Source organism: Magallana gigas, chromosome 6 (assembly GCF_963853765.1).
Source record: "Magallana gigas chromosome 6, xbMagGiga1.1, whole genome shotgun sequence".
Classification (NCBI taxonomy): Eukaryota; Metazoa; Mollusca; class Bivalvia; order Ostreida; family Ostreidae; genus Magallana; species Magallana gigas.
Window position 1 is genome coordinate 20,794,113 of NC_088858.1, and position 19,718 is coordinate 20,813,830.

The 19,718-nt window shown below is 32.1% G+C and overlaps 1 protein-coding gene across 1 annotated transcript; it reads right to left on the minus strand.

Moving 5' to 3' along the window:
• Nucleotides 1-5,972: 5,972 nt before the first annotated feature.
• LOC105346915 (uncharacterized) lies at nt 5,973-15,294 on the minus strand. The gene is made up of 2 exons (XM_011455696.4): nt 15,114-15,294; nt 5,973-10,054 (listed from the first exon to the last, which is right to left on the minus strand). Exon 2 carries the CDS (start codon nt 10,049-10,051, stop codon nt 6,137-6,139), a length of 3,915 nt encoding a protein of 1,304 aa, XP_011453998.3. The 5' UTR covers nt 10,052-10,054; nt 15,114-15,294; the 3' UTR covers nt 5,973-6,136.
• Nucleotides 15,295-19,718: the final 4,424 nt, after the last annotated feature.

Sequence of the window (19,718 nt, forward strand, 5' to 3'; positions counted from 1 at the left end):
GTCGGAAGAGAAAGGAATGTTGGCCTCTGAAGAAGAGAAGGTATGGCTTATACTGTAAATATTTTAACATTCCCACACCTACAGATTTTGAGGGCATAGGGCATGAAATATGTAACTTGAGGTGGGGTTTTTAATTTGGTGCACACATTTGCTATGATATTGTGTACTTTTTCAATGATCTCTTATATTTGTAGATGTTTTATTTTTTGTGCAATAAGTATAATATGAATCTTTGTATATACCTTTGTAAATATTAGTTCATAATCTGCACATCCACTATGATTATTGTATATCAATGTAAATTTGAATTTTTCACCATGTTGTTACATTACTTCAGACATTGAATAACAACTGCATGATACCTTATGAAGGAAAAATATAAACATGACTCTGTGGAATCAAATTCATTTGAGGCTGTATTCTTCAGCAAATGGAACTTGGCAGCTTTTCAAGGACGATGTCATCAGGCAAGTTGATAGAATGAAACATTCTGCAAAATGTGAGAAGATTGATAAAAGATGATATCTGCAAGTTCTTTATGATTTTGGTCCTCTTATGTATGGACCAAATGGAAGCTGTGCAATGTGATTTTATGGTGCAACTGACTCAAACAAGGAGAGTTTCCTCCTGAGCATAGAGTTGTCTCCTCTTAGACTTTGGAAAATTGTCCGTTTTAATATTGTTTAGCAGCTGTATGTTTTAAATTTTTCACAGTTTATTTTGAATGTTTTAATATGGCCTGCTTGTGGAGCCTTGTTTTCTTCCAAACTATGATAGAAATGAGATTGTAATCGAAAACACTTAGACATTTGTTGGGTCTTGTTCTAGTATTATATTATATGAGATATTTTTTAAACTTCAAGAATGTTTTAAAAGAAAAGGAAGGAGATTATAGAAATGCCAGTATTTACAGAGCAAAACAATATTTTTTGATATTTGTGAGAGAGTTATGAATAAGTCTGCAAACTTCAATTTTTACATGTAACAGACAGTATCAACAAGGACTGTTTATATAGTCACAAATTTTGTGTACTAAATGATTTATAAATCCCCTTTTTATAAAAAAAAAAGATTTAAAAAAAAAAAGGTAAAGACTTAAAAGGTAAAAGCTTAGCTATTTGTACCCTTAGAGAACAATTCAACAATTTTAATGAATACCAAGAGAGGGTAAAAGAAAACTGTAGTAAGTGTCCACATAAATGGCCCAAGTTGTGTCTGATATAAAAGACAAACTATTTTGTTTAAATATGTGCCAATGTGTTATTATTGTATACTGTGTGTCATATCATTCTGTTGTAATAACAGTTGTGATAGTCGTGAATGGGAAATACTTTGTTTTAGTGCAAGAACATTTCAAAGAATTCCACATGACATATTTTATCCATTATCGTAAACCTCAATTTTAAACAATTTTTTTTTTAAATGGAGGAATGTGTCTGGGTAACATTTGTATTTTTACAGAAGACTAAAAAAGTGATTGACTAGAATTTTTTCACCATTATATTTAAATAATTTTCAATGCTCTGTTTAGGGTATACAGCAAAACTTGTATATAACGAACATGGATATAACAAATTTACAGCTAGGTCCCTTGAAATTTGATATAAACAAGTTTTGCTGTAGTTGTTTTTTTTTCTTCAATGAATTTTATTTTTCCTTATTTCAATGAGAAAAAAAAATTGAAATCCAACTTTTAACTATTGAGTAACTATTGAGTTGATGATACATCCTCTTTTTTTCCTCCATAATTGTTACTTTCTTTCTGAATGAGATGGTGCAAACCAGCTGATTATTTGTGTGATAAAAGTTTGAACATGTGCTACCAGTTTGTATGAATTTTAGTTGTATAAAAATGCACTCTTGCTTACTTATCTGTGTGTGTGTGGGATGGGGAGGGAAATGTAATATTGATTATTATCAGTTGTTGATAATGGAATGTGAGTGTGAGAATCCGTACACATGGCAAAAATGTCTCCAAAAAATTCATTGACTCAATGTCAATTAAAGATTATGTGTATGTGTGTGTGTCAGTGTCATTGATAACGTGTCTGCTGGAGATAAAATGAGAGAAACTAATTTAAGATATTGATTTACATAAAATTGATATTTACCATGTTTTTATTAGGATTTTCCCATCTGTTATTGTCTTTGAGAGGGCTTTGGGAAGTAGAACAGGAAGGGGGTGTCTTACATTCTAGATTTTAGTGAATACTTACGGCATTTGCCTTGCAAATTCAAAGCATTTCATGCAACAGTAATTAATGTTGATATTTAGCCTAAACTATGAAAAATTTGGGGGTGTTCTTGAAAAACACCAATAATCATGTTCTGCATATCAGTCAAATACATGTATTACTTATAATTATTAATGCAAACTAGTGTAATCAAACTTCATGTACATGAATTGTTAATTTAGTGATGGAAAATAGAGATAGATGGTTCTTGGAAACTAATTTTTTTTGTAATATTGACATTTATTAAAAAGATTGCAAATGGTTCTGATTTAAACATAAAACCAAGTTAATTACTTAAAATTCTTCAATACAGTGTAATTATTTGGTGCTGGAAGAGGGCATATGTTTTGAAGTTGCTATCCAATATATATTAATATTGAAGCTGAACTGTAATCATGTATGTGTGATTTATTTCCATTAGTTTAATGTTTTACTGTCTTGATTTAAATATTCCCCTTATCAAGTTTAAAGTTAAAACTTGAAATTATTGAAAAATCGTATTCTGTCAATTTTAAATGAGAATTCAGCTAGTTTTGAATGACAATCTGCTTCATAGGTATTTGGATTTTTTTTTCTAAATGTGTAATAATATCTTTAAAATGTTCTAAGTGTGCCTACTGATAATTAACACAGACTCAAACTTTTTGAGAAATAATTAATGTGCAGAAATAAAATGAAAGAGTAATGTTCACACTTAAATTTGAGCTAATGTTGTATAGTATTTTTCTTAAACATTTATTTAATTATATCCTTACAACTAGGGCATACATGTAGTTGAATCTTTTTAACCTTTTTCTTTTATATATGTTTCCTTTCCTTTTATATGTTTTACAGTCTTTTTAAACCAATAATTGTGCATAATCGTAATGTATGACATAACAAGGTCATAATATACCTATACACATGGGAGAGTAATTTCGAGAAGCATCGGAAGATTATAAATTAAAGGAAACCAAGAAAAAACACATGAATCTTAGAAATTATGTTTTTGAAAAGGTGAACATATTCCTTTGCCGTTATAAGAAATATATTTCCTAATTGTTATGGTCTCCCATTTTATTTTGTTTTCTTTAATTTCTTTTCAACCCATCATTTCAAGTAGAAAAGAAAAAAGTTTAGATTTTCTTTAAAGTAAGTTCATGTTTTTGATGACTTTGTTACTTTACCTTGTTAATTTTATTTATAATTCCATCTTGTTAAAAAATGCAAGCTAAATTATTATTTAATGCTAAAGAAGATGTGACAAATGGATAATTATGATTTTAATGAAAACATGCAATGTGCTGAAATTATTTCAGATGAAGTATCTGAAGTTTATTTTAGTTCAGTTTTGGAGAGTACAAAAAAATATTTGTATTAACACCAGCTATTGAAGTGTCTTTAATGATTTGTGTGTAAACATCATCACCAAATTTTTATATTTAAACCTTAGATTTAATTCAAATGGAAAGCTAATTACGAACATGTACCATTATATTATTTTGATTTCTTAGACCATTGTTCAAATATGTCACATCTTGCAAGCTATACATTTTGTAAGTACATTTTTTGGTGCATTTTCTTCTTAGCCAAATTCTACTATTTTGGTTGATTTCCTTAACATACATGCTCCAAAATCTGTATTTACAACTTGTGGATTTAAGGAAATAATGGCTCTATGGACTGTTCCTTTGGAATAGGATTTAATCAAAAGTAGTGTAGTTACAAAGAGTAGATTTGTTTTATATTGTTGTCTAGGTTACTAGTATTAACTACTTTGAATTTTATTTGTCCAAGAGACACATTCATCTGTGAAAAGATATGTCAATTGTATCTATTAAATTTAGCATGACATTTTGTCTTTTTAAAATGCTTAGTATTCAGAAACTACAAATTTTTTTTAGCGTTTGAAGCACGCGATTTAATAATTTAATGTATGCCAACTGTTTGATTAAAAACATGGCAATATTCTTTTATCAAAGTATTTATATTTTCATTTTTTTTCTAACATTCACGATTTGGTTTTTATAAAAATCTTCTTTTTTTAAATGCTACATGTACATTTGGACTTTTTTAATATGAAAACTAAAAACAGTCAGTTTTAATTTTCTTCCAACAGATATGTTTTTGGACATTATATATTCATATATCGGTATGTTTAATTGAAAGATTTTCTTTAAAGTATATTAATTATTATTTTATATTACAATGTCATGTGGGTCTTGATATATTTCAGTTAACTAAATTGGTGCAAATAATATCAGCAATCTTTCATAATCTGACTTACTGATGTTTGTTTCAAGGTTGTTTTAAAATGCCTACACAGTGTACCAATTTAGGGGCAAATATATAGAATTAAAATTTTACCAGCAAAGAGCACTCTGATATCTTTTATTTAAAAAAAAAACAACTTTAATATGTACTTTTAAGATATGCTTTTAATAACCAACTTGTGAGATACTAAGATTTCTATTTCGAACAAGACAAGCTTTAAAGTACATGTATATCTAAAGTTCAGTTAGCAATGTTCAGTGGGTCGGTCACACATCCGCTACTAATGCTGAAACTTTTTTTAGCTGAAATATCTTTTAAACAATATGTAAGCCGAGATCTCGGACATCTTTTTTGAAGGTATGATAGTCTTTAGAATGGTATACTGTTTTTATCTCTAATATGACATCAAGTTGTATACCTAAAGTATCAAATAATACTTTTTTATCTTTGTGAACTTTCTTTAGTGCAAATCAAGATCTATTCAATAAAGTAAATTCATGTACCAATATTCTTATTTTATTATTAATTATTTGTTGAGTGTATATTTCACGTGTACATGTAGTAGGGTTTTATAAGCTACGTGTACTTGTATTAGGGCTCCATTTTGCGGGTGCCTAAAAGTTAAACAAAGTCTTATTCTGGCTCGAGTGTAACCCAAAGAGGATTCATGGGTAAATGATGTGCATTGACCTTGAACAAATTTCCAAGATCAAGGTCAGGGTAAAAATTATCTGTGTAGAATTCTTGTATTTCAAACATCGGATATTACGTAGCAATGGTATTTGTTTTCTCAGGGGCTTCGCTATAATTTTTTTTATCATATGACTGAACTGAAGACAAATTATTACACTGTCATGAGGATTTCTTGTATTTTGAATAATACGGAGCTTGAGTCACGTCTTTTTAATGACTGAAAATTTTAAACAGTTCATTTCTTTAAAAGGGCATGCTCACGATTTTGATCAAAAATTATTTTTCCAATTTTAAATGCTTCAGAAAGGCATTTTTAATAGGCATCCGAAATTTGAGTGTCATTTGCTGAGTTATAAGCGAGTTACAGAGCTTGAAATTCCTCGCTATGTAAACAAAGCGTTTGTTTAAATTTTGAAAGTTGAAGTAAAAATTTCAATTTAAAACCGAAAACGAATGTGTAAAACCTTAGGAACTGTTTATCTGTGCTTAAAATAAATAAAAAGATAGACAAGTAAGCTGGAAAAAGAGTTTTTACAGGTATATTGTACCTATGAAAACAAAAACAGGACATGAGCCTTGTTTACATGACAAAGAATTTTGAGCCCTGTATCTTGCTTATAACTCTACAAATGACTCTCAAATTTTATTTGATCATTAGAAATGCATTTCTGAAGCATTGTAAATAATAAAAAACATAAAAATATAATTTGACCAAAATCATGACCATGTCCCTTACATGAACAAATATAACAAATCCATATATTTCTTTTGAGAAGATTTGAACTCTTTAATGCCATCATGTTCTTGACAGGGCGTTTATGGCAACAAAAATAAAACACAATGAAGTGAGGGATTTCAAAAATTTGTATAAATAAGAGTTGAAGATGAGATAAGGTCTGACACTAATTGATATACAATGTGAAATTAAATATGAAGCAAAGGAAGTTTTAGAGACATCACCGTTGCCTTCTTGTATTTATGTCTGGATAGGAATAGGCCCTGTTCTCCGATAAACGATTTGCTCTGGGGTGCCTGTGAAATCCATGTCTGGAGAATGCCCTGTGTCTGGGTCTCGTCATTTCTTCGTTAAATATTCTTCTTTCCAAAAGCCTTCTTCCAAACAAACTTCTTCCACCATAAGATATTCTATCAGTGCTTCGGTCTCCATTACCCCGAATCTGTTCGTTCAGTATGCGATGGGGACTTCGAAGAACTGAATAGTGATGGTTCCTAGATTTTGCAAACGGGGCTGGTCTGTATTTCCTGGTGGCTCTGTATATCTGATTCAGTTCTTCAAGTTCTTTTGCAGTCAGTTTCAGTAACAAGTTGCCACTGTGCGTCGATTTTTTATACAATGAATCCAAGCTCTGGTATCCCAAGGAGTCCATGTATATTTTATTTAGCTCGTGTAGTTCTTTTGCAGTCAGTTTCAGTAACCTGTGGCCACTGTGCATTGATTTTCTATACAATGAGTCCAAACTTTGGTGTCTTAAGGAGTCCTTATATATTACATTTAACTCGTGTAGTTCTTCTGGAGTCAGTTTAATCAAACCGTTACCACTGTGTGTCGATTTTTTATACATGGAATATGGGCCTTGGTATCCAAAGGAGTCCCTGTATATCTGACCTTCCCTGAACTCGTCAGTATCATCAGAATATGTTAAAAATCTGTCGAAAATTTTTGGTTCAATGTAACCTACATCGTTTCTATGTAAATTTTCTGTATATGGTAAAATCTTCTTGTATTTTGTTGAATATCTTTTATGTTTGATTCCCTTGCTATTGGAATATTTTGATGTTAACTTTATGATACCATTATAATCATAATTTGTCTTCTTTTTGTAAAGGTTCTGCCTTTTATTTCGTTCCATGTCTTTTGGAAGACGCCTTTCAATATTTTGAATGGCAATAAACAGATCGTCGTCATTCGCTATTGGCGTAACCAAATTTAGATCATCATCAACTTCATCAAAGTTCCAGTCAGAATTAATCTCTCTAACTGGATTATCAACTGGTATATCGAGCAAGATTCTTTTGTCTTCAGGCAAATTCGGAACGTAACGCTTGTCGTCCTTTGGCTGAACTCTTGGGAAAACTAAATCATCCTTTGGGATATCGTTGTGTGGAAAGGGTTGTCGTGGTAAAACATCAGGTTTATGATCTCTAACAATAAAATTGGTTGGCTTCACATCTTTTCTTATTTTACGTTCACGTTTAGATTCATCAATTCGAGTCAGTTGGTCCCCAATATAATCCAAATGATTGATAGGAGGAAAGACGACAGGTCGTGTCTCTTGACTTTCGCTGTCTTCACTTTCTTGACTTTCATCACTTGAATCTTGTTCGATGCTACCTGAATTGCTCGAGTCCTGCTCATTGCTTTCTGATTTACTAGAGTCTTGTTCACTGCTTTCTGATTTACTAGAGTCTTGTTCATTGCTTTCTGATTTACTAGAGTCTGATTTACTAGAGTCTTGTTCATTGCTTTCTGATTTACTAGAGTCTGATTTACTAGAGTCTTGTTCATTGCTTTCTGATTTACTAGAGTCTGATTTACTAGAGTCTTGTTCATTGCTTTCTGATTTACTAGAGTCTGATTTACTAGAGTCTTGTTCATTGCTTTCTGATTTACTCGAGTCCTGCCCATTACTTCCCGAATTACTTGAGTCCTGCTCATTGCTCGTCGAATGACTTGAATCCTGCTTGGAGATTCCTGAAATATTTGAGTCCTGTTCATTACTTCCTGAAATGCTTGAATCCTGCTCGTTGCTTTCCGAATTACCTAAGCCTACTTTGTCGCTTCCCGAGTTACTAGAATCTTGCTCGTTACTTCCTGATTTACTTGAATCCTGCTCTTTGCTTACTGAATTACTTGAGGTTTTTTTGTTTTGTACATCACTAATTACTTGGTGATGTCCCTGTTGTCTACCTGAAAGAACAATGGTAGTGCCTGCTTCCTCACTTTCATTAGAGTTTTCAGTATTTAGTTCCACGTCATTTCTTTCCGTTTCAAAGATTTTGCTTTGAGCTAAAACATCGGGTCTGAAAATGCTTGCTTTTTCTTTAAACATCTCTTCGCTACTTTCTTCTTTCTGCTCTTTTTGACTGCCTGAAAATTGAATAACATTGACCTCCGGCTGTTTTTCCATTGGAAATAACGCTGCAATTAAGTTCTTTGAACTCGATTGTGGTGAAATTTCTTTGTCGCCTTCGTTTGCAGAATTTCTTTGCAGGAGACGATTCCCGTTTCTATTTTCAACATTTATTTGTAATACATTTTCTTCCTCACTTTCACTTTCTTGCTCATCATCTTTAATTGCATCATCACCACCACCCTGCAAATATTGCAAAAACATTTGCCCCTCATCCAGTGGTATAAAAAAATTGTTTTGATCTTGGAAGGATTGTGAATGTTGATTTTTAGGTCCAGAAAATCCTTCTGCTAGTTTCAGTAGATTTTCAAGCGCTTTTATTTCTTTTTCTGGATCCGGAATTTCTTTGAAATGGCCGTCTGCGTCCAATGTGTGAATTTTTTGCAAAGAACTAGCCAGGAAGGTATCTGGTATTTCTGATTTAGCTAGATGGTGTACTAAGTTACGGTCTGACCCTGTATCTGACGACGGATTAACGTTTTGTGAGCGTTTGAGATTCCTGGCATGATTATCTTCGAACTGAATTGCATTTTCCATAGCTTTCTGAATAGAGTTTGAATGTACAAACTGCTCAGAAACATACTTTTCATTAAGCTCTTTGCTGTCATCCTTGTTTTTATTATCATCAGAAAATTTCTCAACGGCGTTTGAAAGCATTGCATGATTTGAAAAAGTGTTTTTTGTGAGATCGCCTCTTCTCTCTTGCTTTTTTTCAACAGCCTCAATTTCTTTCTCCGGGAAACCAAAAATATCTGTCAACTCGTTGTAAAGGTTTATATTTTCATCCATTTGCGTAGAGCTTGCTAGGAGATCATTGAAACCAATCTCGGGATTTATGTTCCTATGCATTATGTTTTCAGGTTGAAATTGATTCCAACTTGCTGGTGCAACTTGCGACACTGATAGAATATTTTGATTTGTCTGTAGAGGAGTTACGTCTTCATCATCAAAAAGGATTCTGTTTGGAAATTGTGCGAAGTTAGAGATTGGATCCTCATTTGAATCAGTCCTGCCAGCTGAATCTATTTTCACCTCACGTTGTTTGTCATTGTCGTTATCATATTCTTCCTCACTTTCATCCTCATCTTTCTTAATTTTTTCTCGTTTTACTCCTTCGTTGTCAAATTCAAACATTAAAGGATGTATTTGGGGCAATCTGATTTGTGAGTGTGTTTTCTTTGCTAGTAGTAAATCCTTTAAGAAATGTTTCGCTTTTGCGTCTAAATGTTTGCTTGAAAGTACATCGATCAGATAATTATCAGTATTGTTGTTCAATGCACTATGGTCTACATGGTGTCTGGACTCTAAATATGTGCTGTTACCAATGGATTTTGATTTGTTGATATTCAATTCTTTCAGTTTCTTGCCCTCAAAGCTCTTTTTCAAATCACCATCGTCTGCGGCGGAAGACTTATCTTCGAATTTTTTCAATTTTAAAAATATATATCGTAATGTATTTGTTATGTTTTCCCTCTTCTCCACTGGCAAATGTTTGGCAATTTTAGCAAAAAGAACGATGGTTTGTTTATATTTTGCGAGTACTGAAGCCTCTTTTTCACTTGCTTTTTCCAACGCAGATAGATACGATCCCTCATCGCGCTTATCGTGTGCTGTGATGTTGTTTGAGAGTGGCTGCGCTGTAAGATCTGTCTCTCCTATGTGTTTGGGGGCAGCATTAAGGGAGGCAACTGCTGCCAGAAAAACCACAAAGGCAAACATAATCTAAAAAAATGAAAACGAGTTGATTACTAACAAAGACAGGTGCGTGAGGGGTACAGCGTAAAACTACATATATTAGTCATATTTATAATTTTTTAAACAAATTATTGCTTTAAAAAAAAAAGATCAATATATCATATAATATTTTCGTAGCCACTTTCTGCATTGCAAAGAAGATATTTTGATATTAATCATTGCCTTTTCTGGCATCATAAACCCAGTTTTCTGAAATCAGGAAATTAATTTCATGGAACTTATTTGAAAATGCTTTTCTGTTATATGAATAAAGTGAAATTTAACAATAGATTATAATATTGGTCATCCTACGTGTTGATATCATCTTGTAAAAATCTTTAAGTTTTAAATATTCTTTTTTCATTTCGAATTTGAACATAAAGATTAATCAATGGAATTTGCTTTCAAATTTTATATATCAACGCTAACGTGCTTTATAACATATATGGATATTATGGCTACTTGTCATTGAATGGAGATACAATAAAAATAACCCTATGCATATTTCTTGAATTATGCCTTCTTGTGATAGTCTCTGTTTTCAAACATAAAAAGAAATACATCCTTTGGATTTAAAACTACGAAAGGAATACTTGTATATCTTTGATTATATTATTCTCCTGAATGTTATGAAATTAAACATCATTGCTTATCATCACCTCATTATTATAAGTAGGCTTTTGATCTACTGCCTTTTCCTGATGCTGTAATATGCACGAGTAATTTACGACAATTGATTAGGATGAGTTTCAATTTTTCTTGGCATACTTTGAGTAATGAGAATGTATAATTAGAATATAATTGCTCGATGATTGATATCTATTTAAATGGCAGCTTTATTTCACATTAATTTATGATATGTTTTTGTTTTACACCATGTTATAAGCAATAAATCTAACGATTTTCAATGAAATGATTAGCTCATTAATTTCCAACCAATAAGTAATGATTTTTAGGTTTCTGACTTCATAGGCAGTATTTGAAAGATGAGGTAAACAGTTTCATCTGAGAGTTTTAATATCGAATTTCTTTGTGAACACATGTATTTTTTTTTTAAATGTAACCTGTTAAAAGTTAACAACTTTTAAGAATTTTTTAAATACAATATTGTAGACATTTTGGCATATTAATCTTTTCTTCATAAGTTTTTATTCCCTTTTATTGTTATAGTAGGTCTTCAACGTTATCAAAAATTCACCTACAACTTTTATTTTATAAACACAAAAGATATTTCTTGGATTTTAACGACTCCTTTAAATATTCATACCCCATATTCATCAGCTTGGAGTCAATTTTAGCTGAAGACATGTAGCTTGTCTGGCATATTAAATTCGATAGAAGACTGAAGATTATAGCGCCACCGAATTAAAAAAGTGTTTATTTTTTGGGCACAAAACGTGTACTATTTCACGATTTATTTCTCTATATATTCAAGCTGCTTTCTCATAATATCACGTCAAAACATTCCCCAAAAACCATTCTTATTCGCACTCTAGAGCCTTATTAAATAGAGAGCATTTAATATTTCCCCTATTTATACTGCCATTTTGGATGCCAAGACAATTCGGTCCAACACGGTTTATGCATGACTTGTAAGTGTATTTGTTGCTGATGAAGAAAAAGAAGATGTTAAATCGAACGCACGTCTAGTAATATTTTGTAATAAACGGAGAAATGAATCGCGAAACAGCACACTTTTTGTGCACATAAATATGCACTTTTGTAATGGGTCACATTACCATAATTAATTACACCTGCATGAGGTGATAATAGCTATATTGGTGGCTGTAGGTGGCATGTCACCTAAAACAACACAAGCTAACACACCACTTTTAAAAGGGGCTATACCATCTTAATCAGTCAGTAGGGGATCAAAATCACTATCATTTTATTTTCAATAGTATTTAAAATATTTTTAAAGCTTTGACAAGTTTTCATTAGTGTATCAAAAAAAAAATGGCGTTCAAAATCGAAAGTTATTAATCCAGGATAGATGTCTTAACACCAACACTTAAAATGCATTGCATCTACAAATGACAACAGAGGGGTCAAACACCAATATTTTTTAGCTAGAATATAGTAATGCTTGATAAAATGTGCTTATTTGATCGACAATCTGTAGACTGATTATCCAGAAAAAATTACCCGACTTATAAGAGGGTCAATGGCAAAATCTTGTAAATGAACCTGAAAAATGGCAACCGACTTATAGGCGAACAATACTTATAGGCGAGTATATACGGTAGTCTTTTTGCAGACCAGTGTGCTACAGATAAGAAGCTTGGTCAGTTAGTATTCTGTGTTACTAATATTTTGAGTCCTTAAAATATTTTTATATTCACTGAGATGAGAATAAAAAAAAATGAATGGATTGTATATAACTAATGAAGGTCAGTCAGCAAGTTCAATGCAATTTTGCAATGTCAAGGTCATTTGAAAATCGATTAGAATGAGTAATTGGGATTATCATAAAATTGAAGGTTAAAATCACTTGTCAATGAAAGTATTTTGTTAGTAAAGCGAACTAGCAAACACATAATTTTTATCAGTAAATATTTGACCCATGCTAACAAAAATACGAGCGTGGGTTACATAAGAGCAAACTTTGAGCACTGTTTCTCGCATAAAACTCGACAACTTATATCACAGGGGCCAAGTCCGTTATAACATTAATTTCAATGTAACCATAAATAAAGAAAGGGGTCGAACTCTGACCAAGATAAAAAAAACCACCCAGCTGAACTTTTATTCTGCCACCACATTGACCTCTGACAGGGCCAGCCATTTTGACGTCTTTGAGAAAGATTGATTCTGAATGGACCATCAGGAATATTAACCAATAAAATTGAGTTTAGCATTAGCTATCACAATGGCCGGCCTTGTCAGAAGTTGATGTGGTTGCAGAACAAAAGTTCAGTTTGGAGAGTATTTAAGGAATTTTATCGGAGTTTGAGGATGTAAGTAGCGTGCGTTTGATCTGAGAATTTAAAAGATTAGTGCGAATATTTGTCGAGATACTGTTCTTGTCATAGGCAAAAACCCATCGGGAGCCCTGGACCGGTAAATGTCCGAGTAAAAATAAACTGGCGACTTCAAGAGAATAATGACATATATCTCCGCTATTTTAAGACCCATCTTGATTGTATGTCATCTCAGACATCACTTTTGTGAAAACGTCATGCATATTGCAAATGTTATAAAAATTAATTGATTTTTAAGGCCTTTGAAGCGAGCTGGTAGGTTTTTTTTTATCTTGGTCAGAGTTCTACCCCTTTCTTTATTTATGATTACATTGAAATTAATGTTAAAACGGGCTTGGCCTCTGTGACTGATATCAAAATTTGGTGTACCTTAACAAACATATTAAACAAAAAATGTTATCCAACTCAACTAATGACTATACACCTTTACGAGGGATTGATGGTCCTGGCCTTTTCAGACCATATAAATAAGGGGGGGGGGTGTATAAAATATTTTTTATAAAGATATAGAAAAATATTTTGAAAGTAAAAATAATGAGATATTTCTTTACTTAATAATAGTTTATTGCTAAAAAAAAATAATCTTTAAAAATATGGCGTGGATTTGATGGTTAATTTGTTCACAACCGAATGCCCTAAGGCACTTGTGTTCAATCCATATTGTTACATTTTATAGTTAACTCTTTTTTACATTTATTACATAATTGTCATAGTATAACAATCCTGTTATATAAAATCGGTGAGTATAAGTCTGGCAACTCTTTTCTAAACAACAATGTATATGTACTTTAGAACTTCTATACAGACTTGATAATGATTACTCTTGTTGTCAACTTTATTTTTGATGGGCGTTTAAAAACAAGATTTCTGTTATTTATATGAACAAAAACTCCTGTGAAATAAATGACGTTTCACTAATCAATGTCTTGTCATTTGAAAAGTGTCTTCTGTATATAAAAAAAGAAAGTAATCAATTAAAAGGCGACAATAAAAGTTGTCTTTTGTAAATTTAGGGAGGATTTAATTCAAATACTGGTCATAAATCTTACATCAACTACAGGCTATGTTAATTTGTTTAATAACTATATGAAACAATTGCGATTCATTTGTTTTTAAACTGCTTATTATTGACATAAAATAATGGTCTGGAAACCACATATTATGATTTATCTCCAAAAAGAAATCGGACTCAATATAACTATCGTCCTTTGTATTTTCAATATTAATAAGATAACTCAAATGTCGGTCAATAGCATGCACAGATCCAGAACATTTTTCCATAGGGTGAAATGTCCGAGGTCTATTTTCGGTTAATTTACTGTGTGAATTTAAGGTGACCCCCTTCACCTTGAAACAGTTTCTCAAATCAGCGGAAAATTGCATGGTAATGGTTGATAGCATGACGGATAAAAGCATATATTTCAAATGGACGAAAAATTAGCAATTTTGGATTTAAAAAAACTATATTTTCACACATTTAATTCAGTAAATGTGAACAATAGCCCACGGCGGATTCGAACTCATGACCTGCTGTTCACAAGTCAGATATTTTGAACATTGCAATACATATGACGATATTCAACCAATTATATTGATACAAACAATTAAACAAAACATTTAAATTGCCACCTTGTGACGTAGTGTCGAGGTACTTTAATAGATCTAAATTTTCCAGAAGGACCCCCCCCCCCTCGACCTCTCCCATCCTAGTTCAGCATATGAGTAGAAATGGACTTATTTTTTCATGTAAAAAAAATTAATAGACATTTTAAAGAAACCCGACACGTTTTTTCTTCTTTTTTTTTTTTTTTTTAATTTTACTGATGTTATTTTGACTATAGTTTTTAAAAGATATATTTTTCATCGCACACTCTTCCAAAGAGATATGCTTAAGGAACTTACTATTGAATATCAAAGATATGGTGGCAACTTTTTAAAAAAGTTTTTTCAAACACGAAAAGTGAAGATTTGATGAATATGTAAATGCTTTCTTATATGAAAAGAAGCCAACAACATTAATTGTGTAAACAATACAAATCTTCCATAAAACCTCATCGTAAACTTACCTTACAATATTGAGTCCCAGCAGCTAATTCGTTCAAGATGCCATGCGTACGACTGATATAATTTCGTGAGATTTATGTTGTTATATATGACTTCAGTGTGTAACATGGGCAGGTATTTAGCAGAGTCAATCAAGAAGTTCCATGTTAATGAATGATCAATCATGGTGTCAAAGTTTTGTATACATACATGATCACGACATTATTATCCAGCCTCCATGAAAATATTCATGCTAATGAATAGATAAATTAAAGATAATTGGTTTTGGTTCTCTCGCCTTGATTTGAAATATTGGTACAGAGGACACGAGAACTTAATTCAATGAAATCTTTAAAAATCACATTTTTTAAGGAAAAAACTTCATATACAACTTTTTACAATTAGAAAATACATGGAATATTATGCTATACTTAGGGCAATGTTTCTACTTTTTTTTTTATCTTATTCGTATTGATTGAATGATAAGTTCTGGTTTAATTTACTGCAATCGTGTTTGTTCTAGAATTGTGAAATTGATAGGTAATATTAACAGAGCTGGCCATTTTTTTTTAAAGAAACAATTACATTATTTGGGACTTGGCTACATGTGGAACAATTAAAGCGATTTAAACAGTCGTATTTGTCTGCAAGTCATACCGTACAGACTTAACGCTCACTTTATACGAACCTTGTAAGGCAAACTATACAAATGTTATATTTACAAGCATTTAGTTGATATTTTGTGCTTACAGTATCATTTAGAACAATGAAGTTGTAGAAAAATGTGTGTCCAAAATGAGGTTGTCCTTTTCTGAAAAAGTCAGACATAAGAAATGTATCAAGAGACAAACATGCACTACAGAAATTGAAGACGAAGGTCGTTTTATACGTGTATGCCAATGTACATGTATATGACTTTAGGTAAAAAGTTCTTGAAAAGGTATTATTGGTGTGAATCGTCCTTCTACAAATTATTACAGTTATTAAATGTAATATTGAAGATAAAGATCATTTTATACGTGTAACCCAATGTATATGACATTACGTTAAAAGTTCAGGAAAAGTATTATAATTGGTGTAAATCATTCATATAAAAATTATTACAGTTATTTAGTGTAAACAGTTTGAAAGAACTGTGTAGTTAAGGACAATTCATTTATATAAAGCCATTGCGCTCAGAATGGTTTGAACATATAATGTTGCGTATATTGCTGTCTTTTGTTATCTTTATCATTTATTTTTAATATTACCACCATTACTATAATCTTTTAATATATTTGTCATTTTCCATGCAATCTAAAATAGTTGTTATTATATTGTTTTATGTTAATATGCATATGACACGAATTCATAGGGACTATCCGTTCAGTTTTTGTCTGTTTTATTCTCTTTTGTAATATTGTAATACTGTAAAAGAAATACGTCTTCTGTAACAAAGAATTAAAACTATAGTAAACCTGATAAACCTATCTAAATATGTCCATTTTTTGACATCTTATTTAAAAGCACATGATATTATTGGTTAAGGCAATTTTTATAAGAATGTTATAGGTGCTGTCGTTTAGTTAATCATGTAACTTTAAAACAGAATAATTCATCTGTAATAGAGAAAAGTATTATAATTTCGTAATTATGTTTTTCTCCATAAATGACCAAAAAAGTGAGTCTTTCTGTATATTTATATACATTCTGTACAGATGAAGGCAATGAAAAAAAAAGGTTGAACTGACTACTTGCCTTGTGCAAGTTATTAGATGAAAGTAAAGATCACAGCCAATGTAAGAAAAAGGTTGAACTGACTACTTTCTGAGTGCAAGTTATTATTTATGGATTTTAAAAAGTGTTTTAAAATAATAGTGCTCAGAGGCTAATGACATCGCAGTCCATGGGTTGACAAAAATACCATAGATCGATCGATGTTGCACTCCCGAAGATCAATCAAATTACGCTCTTTTCCTGTAAAAAGGCAATAATGAAGAGTTCCAAATACAAAAAAGGGAGTCTCTTGATAATATCACGTTTCGTGGACCAATAAAAGAAGTCAGCTGTGTCTTATTGCGACGTCATGACTCTGGGTCGTGGTTGGTCGGACGAAAACTTTTTGATAAACTGTCCTAGCTATGCACCCTTAACCTTACGGCCTAAAGTATAAGATTGCTCTACACTGTCCCTTTATATTTTGAATCCCTGATATTCGCCAACCTACTGCATAAGCAAATAAAAGAGTAGACAGAGAACTCCAACTTACGAGTATAAAATTTAGCACATGTTCTTAACAATTAACCACTAGAATAGCATTGGTCAGTGAGTGAAAGTGCACAGATAAACACCTTCCATAATATATCAATAACTTAAGAATGTCTCTTTTAATTTAACATCATGGAAATTACTTTTCCAAAAAAAATAATAAAATTGACATTTTTTCGGTATAACTTTCTACATTACGGCGGTGTGAAAGGGCCAGATGAGGAAAAAAATTAATCTTATTCGTTCGGACGAATTAGCTATTTGTTCGGACGAATAAGTTATTTGTTCGGACGAATTAGGATTTGCTCGGACGAATTAGGATTCGTTCGGACAAATAAATTATTTGTTCGGACGAATTAAGATTTGTTCGGACGAATTAGCTATTTGTTCGGACAAATAACTAATTTGTTCGGACGAATTAGGATTTGTTCGGACGAATTAGGATTTGTTCGGACGAATTAGTTATTAATAAAGGTACATGTATGAGAGAGAGAGAGAGAGAGAGAGAGAGAGAGAGAGAGAGAGAGAGAGAGAGAGAGAGAGATGTCATAATCATGGATACATAAATGTGAAAAGTCTAATCAGTTTACATGATGATGCGGGGTGGTGGTGGTGGGGGGGGGGGGGGTCTGATAGATAGTTTTGTTTGCGGGGTGGGGGTGCAAGGCCCCCCGACCACCCCGGCTCTACATCCGCGTATAGATGTATGCCAACTGTAGGCAGCGCAGGTTTTTTCTTTGCTAAGTATAAGTTTTATTTCGCGCAATGCCAGAAGAAATGATTCCAATAGTCATAATTATATGATTCCGCAGGTGGATTTCGATTGTCGATGTTTATATTGAAAATGTAGTCATTCTTTTGTTTACTTGGGACACTGGACATACGAAATTATCTTTCGCCTTAACTTTATACATATACATGTATACGATCAAAGTTAACTGATATACTTCGTGGAATTGTAATAATCGCACAGTTACTTAAGTGACTTATAAAACAAACTAATTTTTACTTATACTTTATAATATAAAGTCAGCAAAATATCCCAACATCCTAACTATAATGCAAAAAAGTAATAAAAATAGAATTTAATGATAAAAATACTTATTGTCCGTCAAATAGACCTCTGATGACGTATTTGCATGTTAAAATTATCATATGGCTTTGTAAAGTTTTCCTATGTTTGGAATCTTAGGAGCGCAAATAAAAACATTATCAATAATCATAACTGATTGAATAATCATAACTGATTGAATCAAGTTATGGGGAAAATTAAAATAACTGGACGATTTAAGGTGAAATAAAAGCTTACAAAACAATTGACAATTTTATACAATATTTTCAAAAGGTTGTATCTCATTTTTCTTAACTATTATTGAAAAATATTGTTTATGAATCCTACTATCGTAAACATCTGACGCCTATTTTCATCGGTCGAATGCGGCATCCAGGTTATTTATATATAAAAACTGCATATGATGACGACTAACTTTGATTTTGTATCGACGATTTTTGATGCTATGTCTGATTTAAAAAAATGAAATAGATTCAAAGTTGACTAATAAGACAACCTTAAGGTTAACATTAGTTTTAGACTATCGAAAACCCATGGCACCATGATAATATAACTCCAATCCTTTAGATAGATAGAGTTTGAAAATTGAGCTTGACAGCACAATATGTCAGATATTGCATACATGTCAGATAGTATACATGTAACACCTATGTCTATATTATTAGCAATTTATCATTTGAAGGAAAGGGGTGGCTTGACACCCCCCCCCCTTTCATCTACATCATTACCAGAGCAGATACATGTAGTCTAAATATACATGTAGTCTTTATATTAAAAGGTATAAGTAAAAACTAGTATGTTTTATAAGTCACTTAAGTAATTGTGCGATTATTACAATTCCACGAAGTATATCAGTTAACTTTGATCGTATACATGTATATGTATAAAGTTAAGGCGAAAGATAATTTCGTACGTCCAGTGTCCCAAGTAAACAGGAGAATGACTATATTTTCAATATAAACATCGACAATCGAAATCCACTTGCGGAATCATATAATTATGACTATAGGAATCATTTCTTCTGGCATTGCGCGAAATAAAACTTATACTTAGCAAAGAAAAAACCTGCGCTGCCTACAGTTGGCATACATCTATACGCGGATATAGAGCCGGGGTGGTCAGGGGGCCTTGCACCCCCACCCCGCAAACAAAACTATCTATCAGACCCCCCCCCCCCCGACCACCACCACTACCCCGGTAAATTTTTCTGGATCCGCGCATGATCATGTAAACTGATTAGACTTTTCACATTTATGTAACCATTATTATGACATATCTCTCTCTCTCTCTTTCTCTCTCTCTCTCTCTC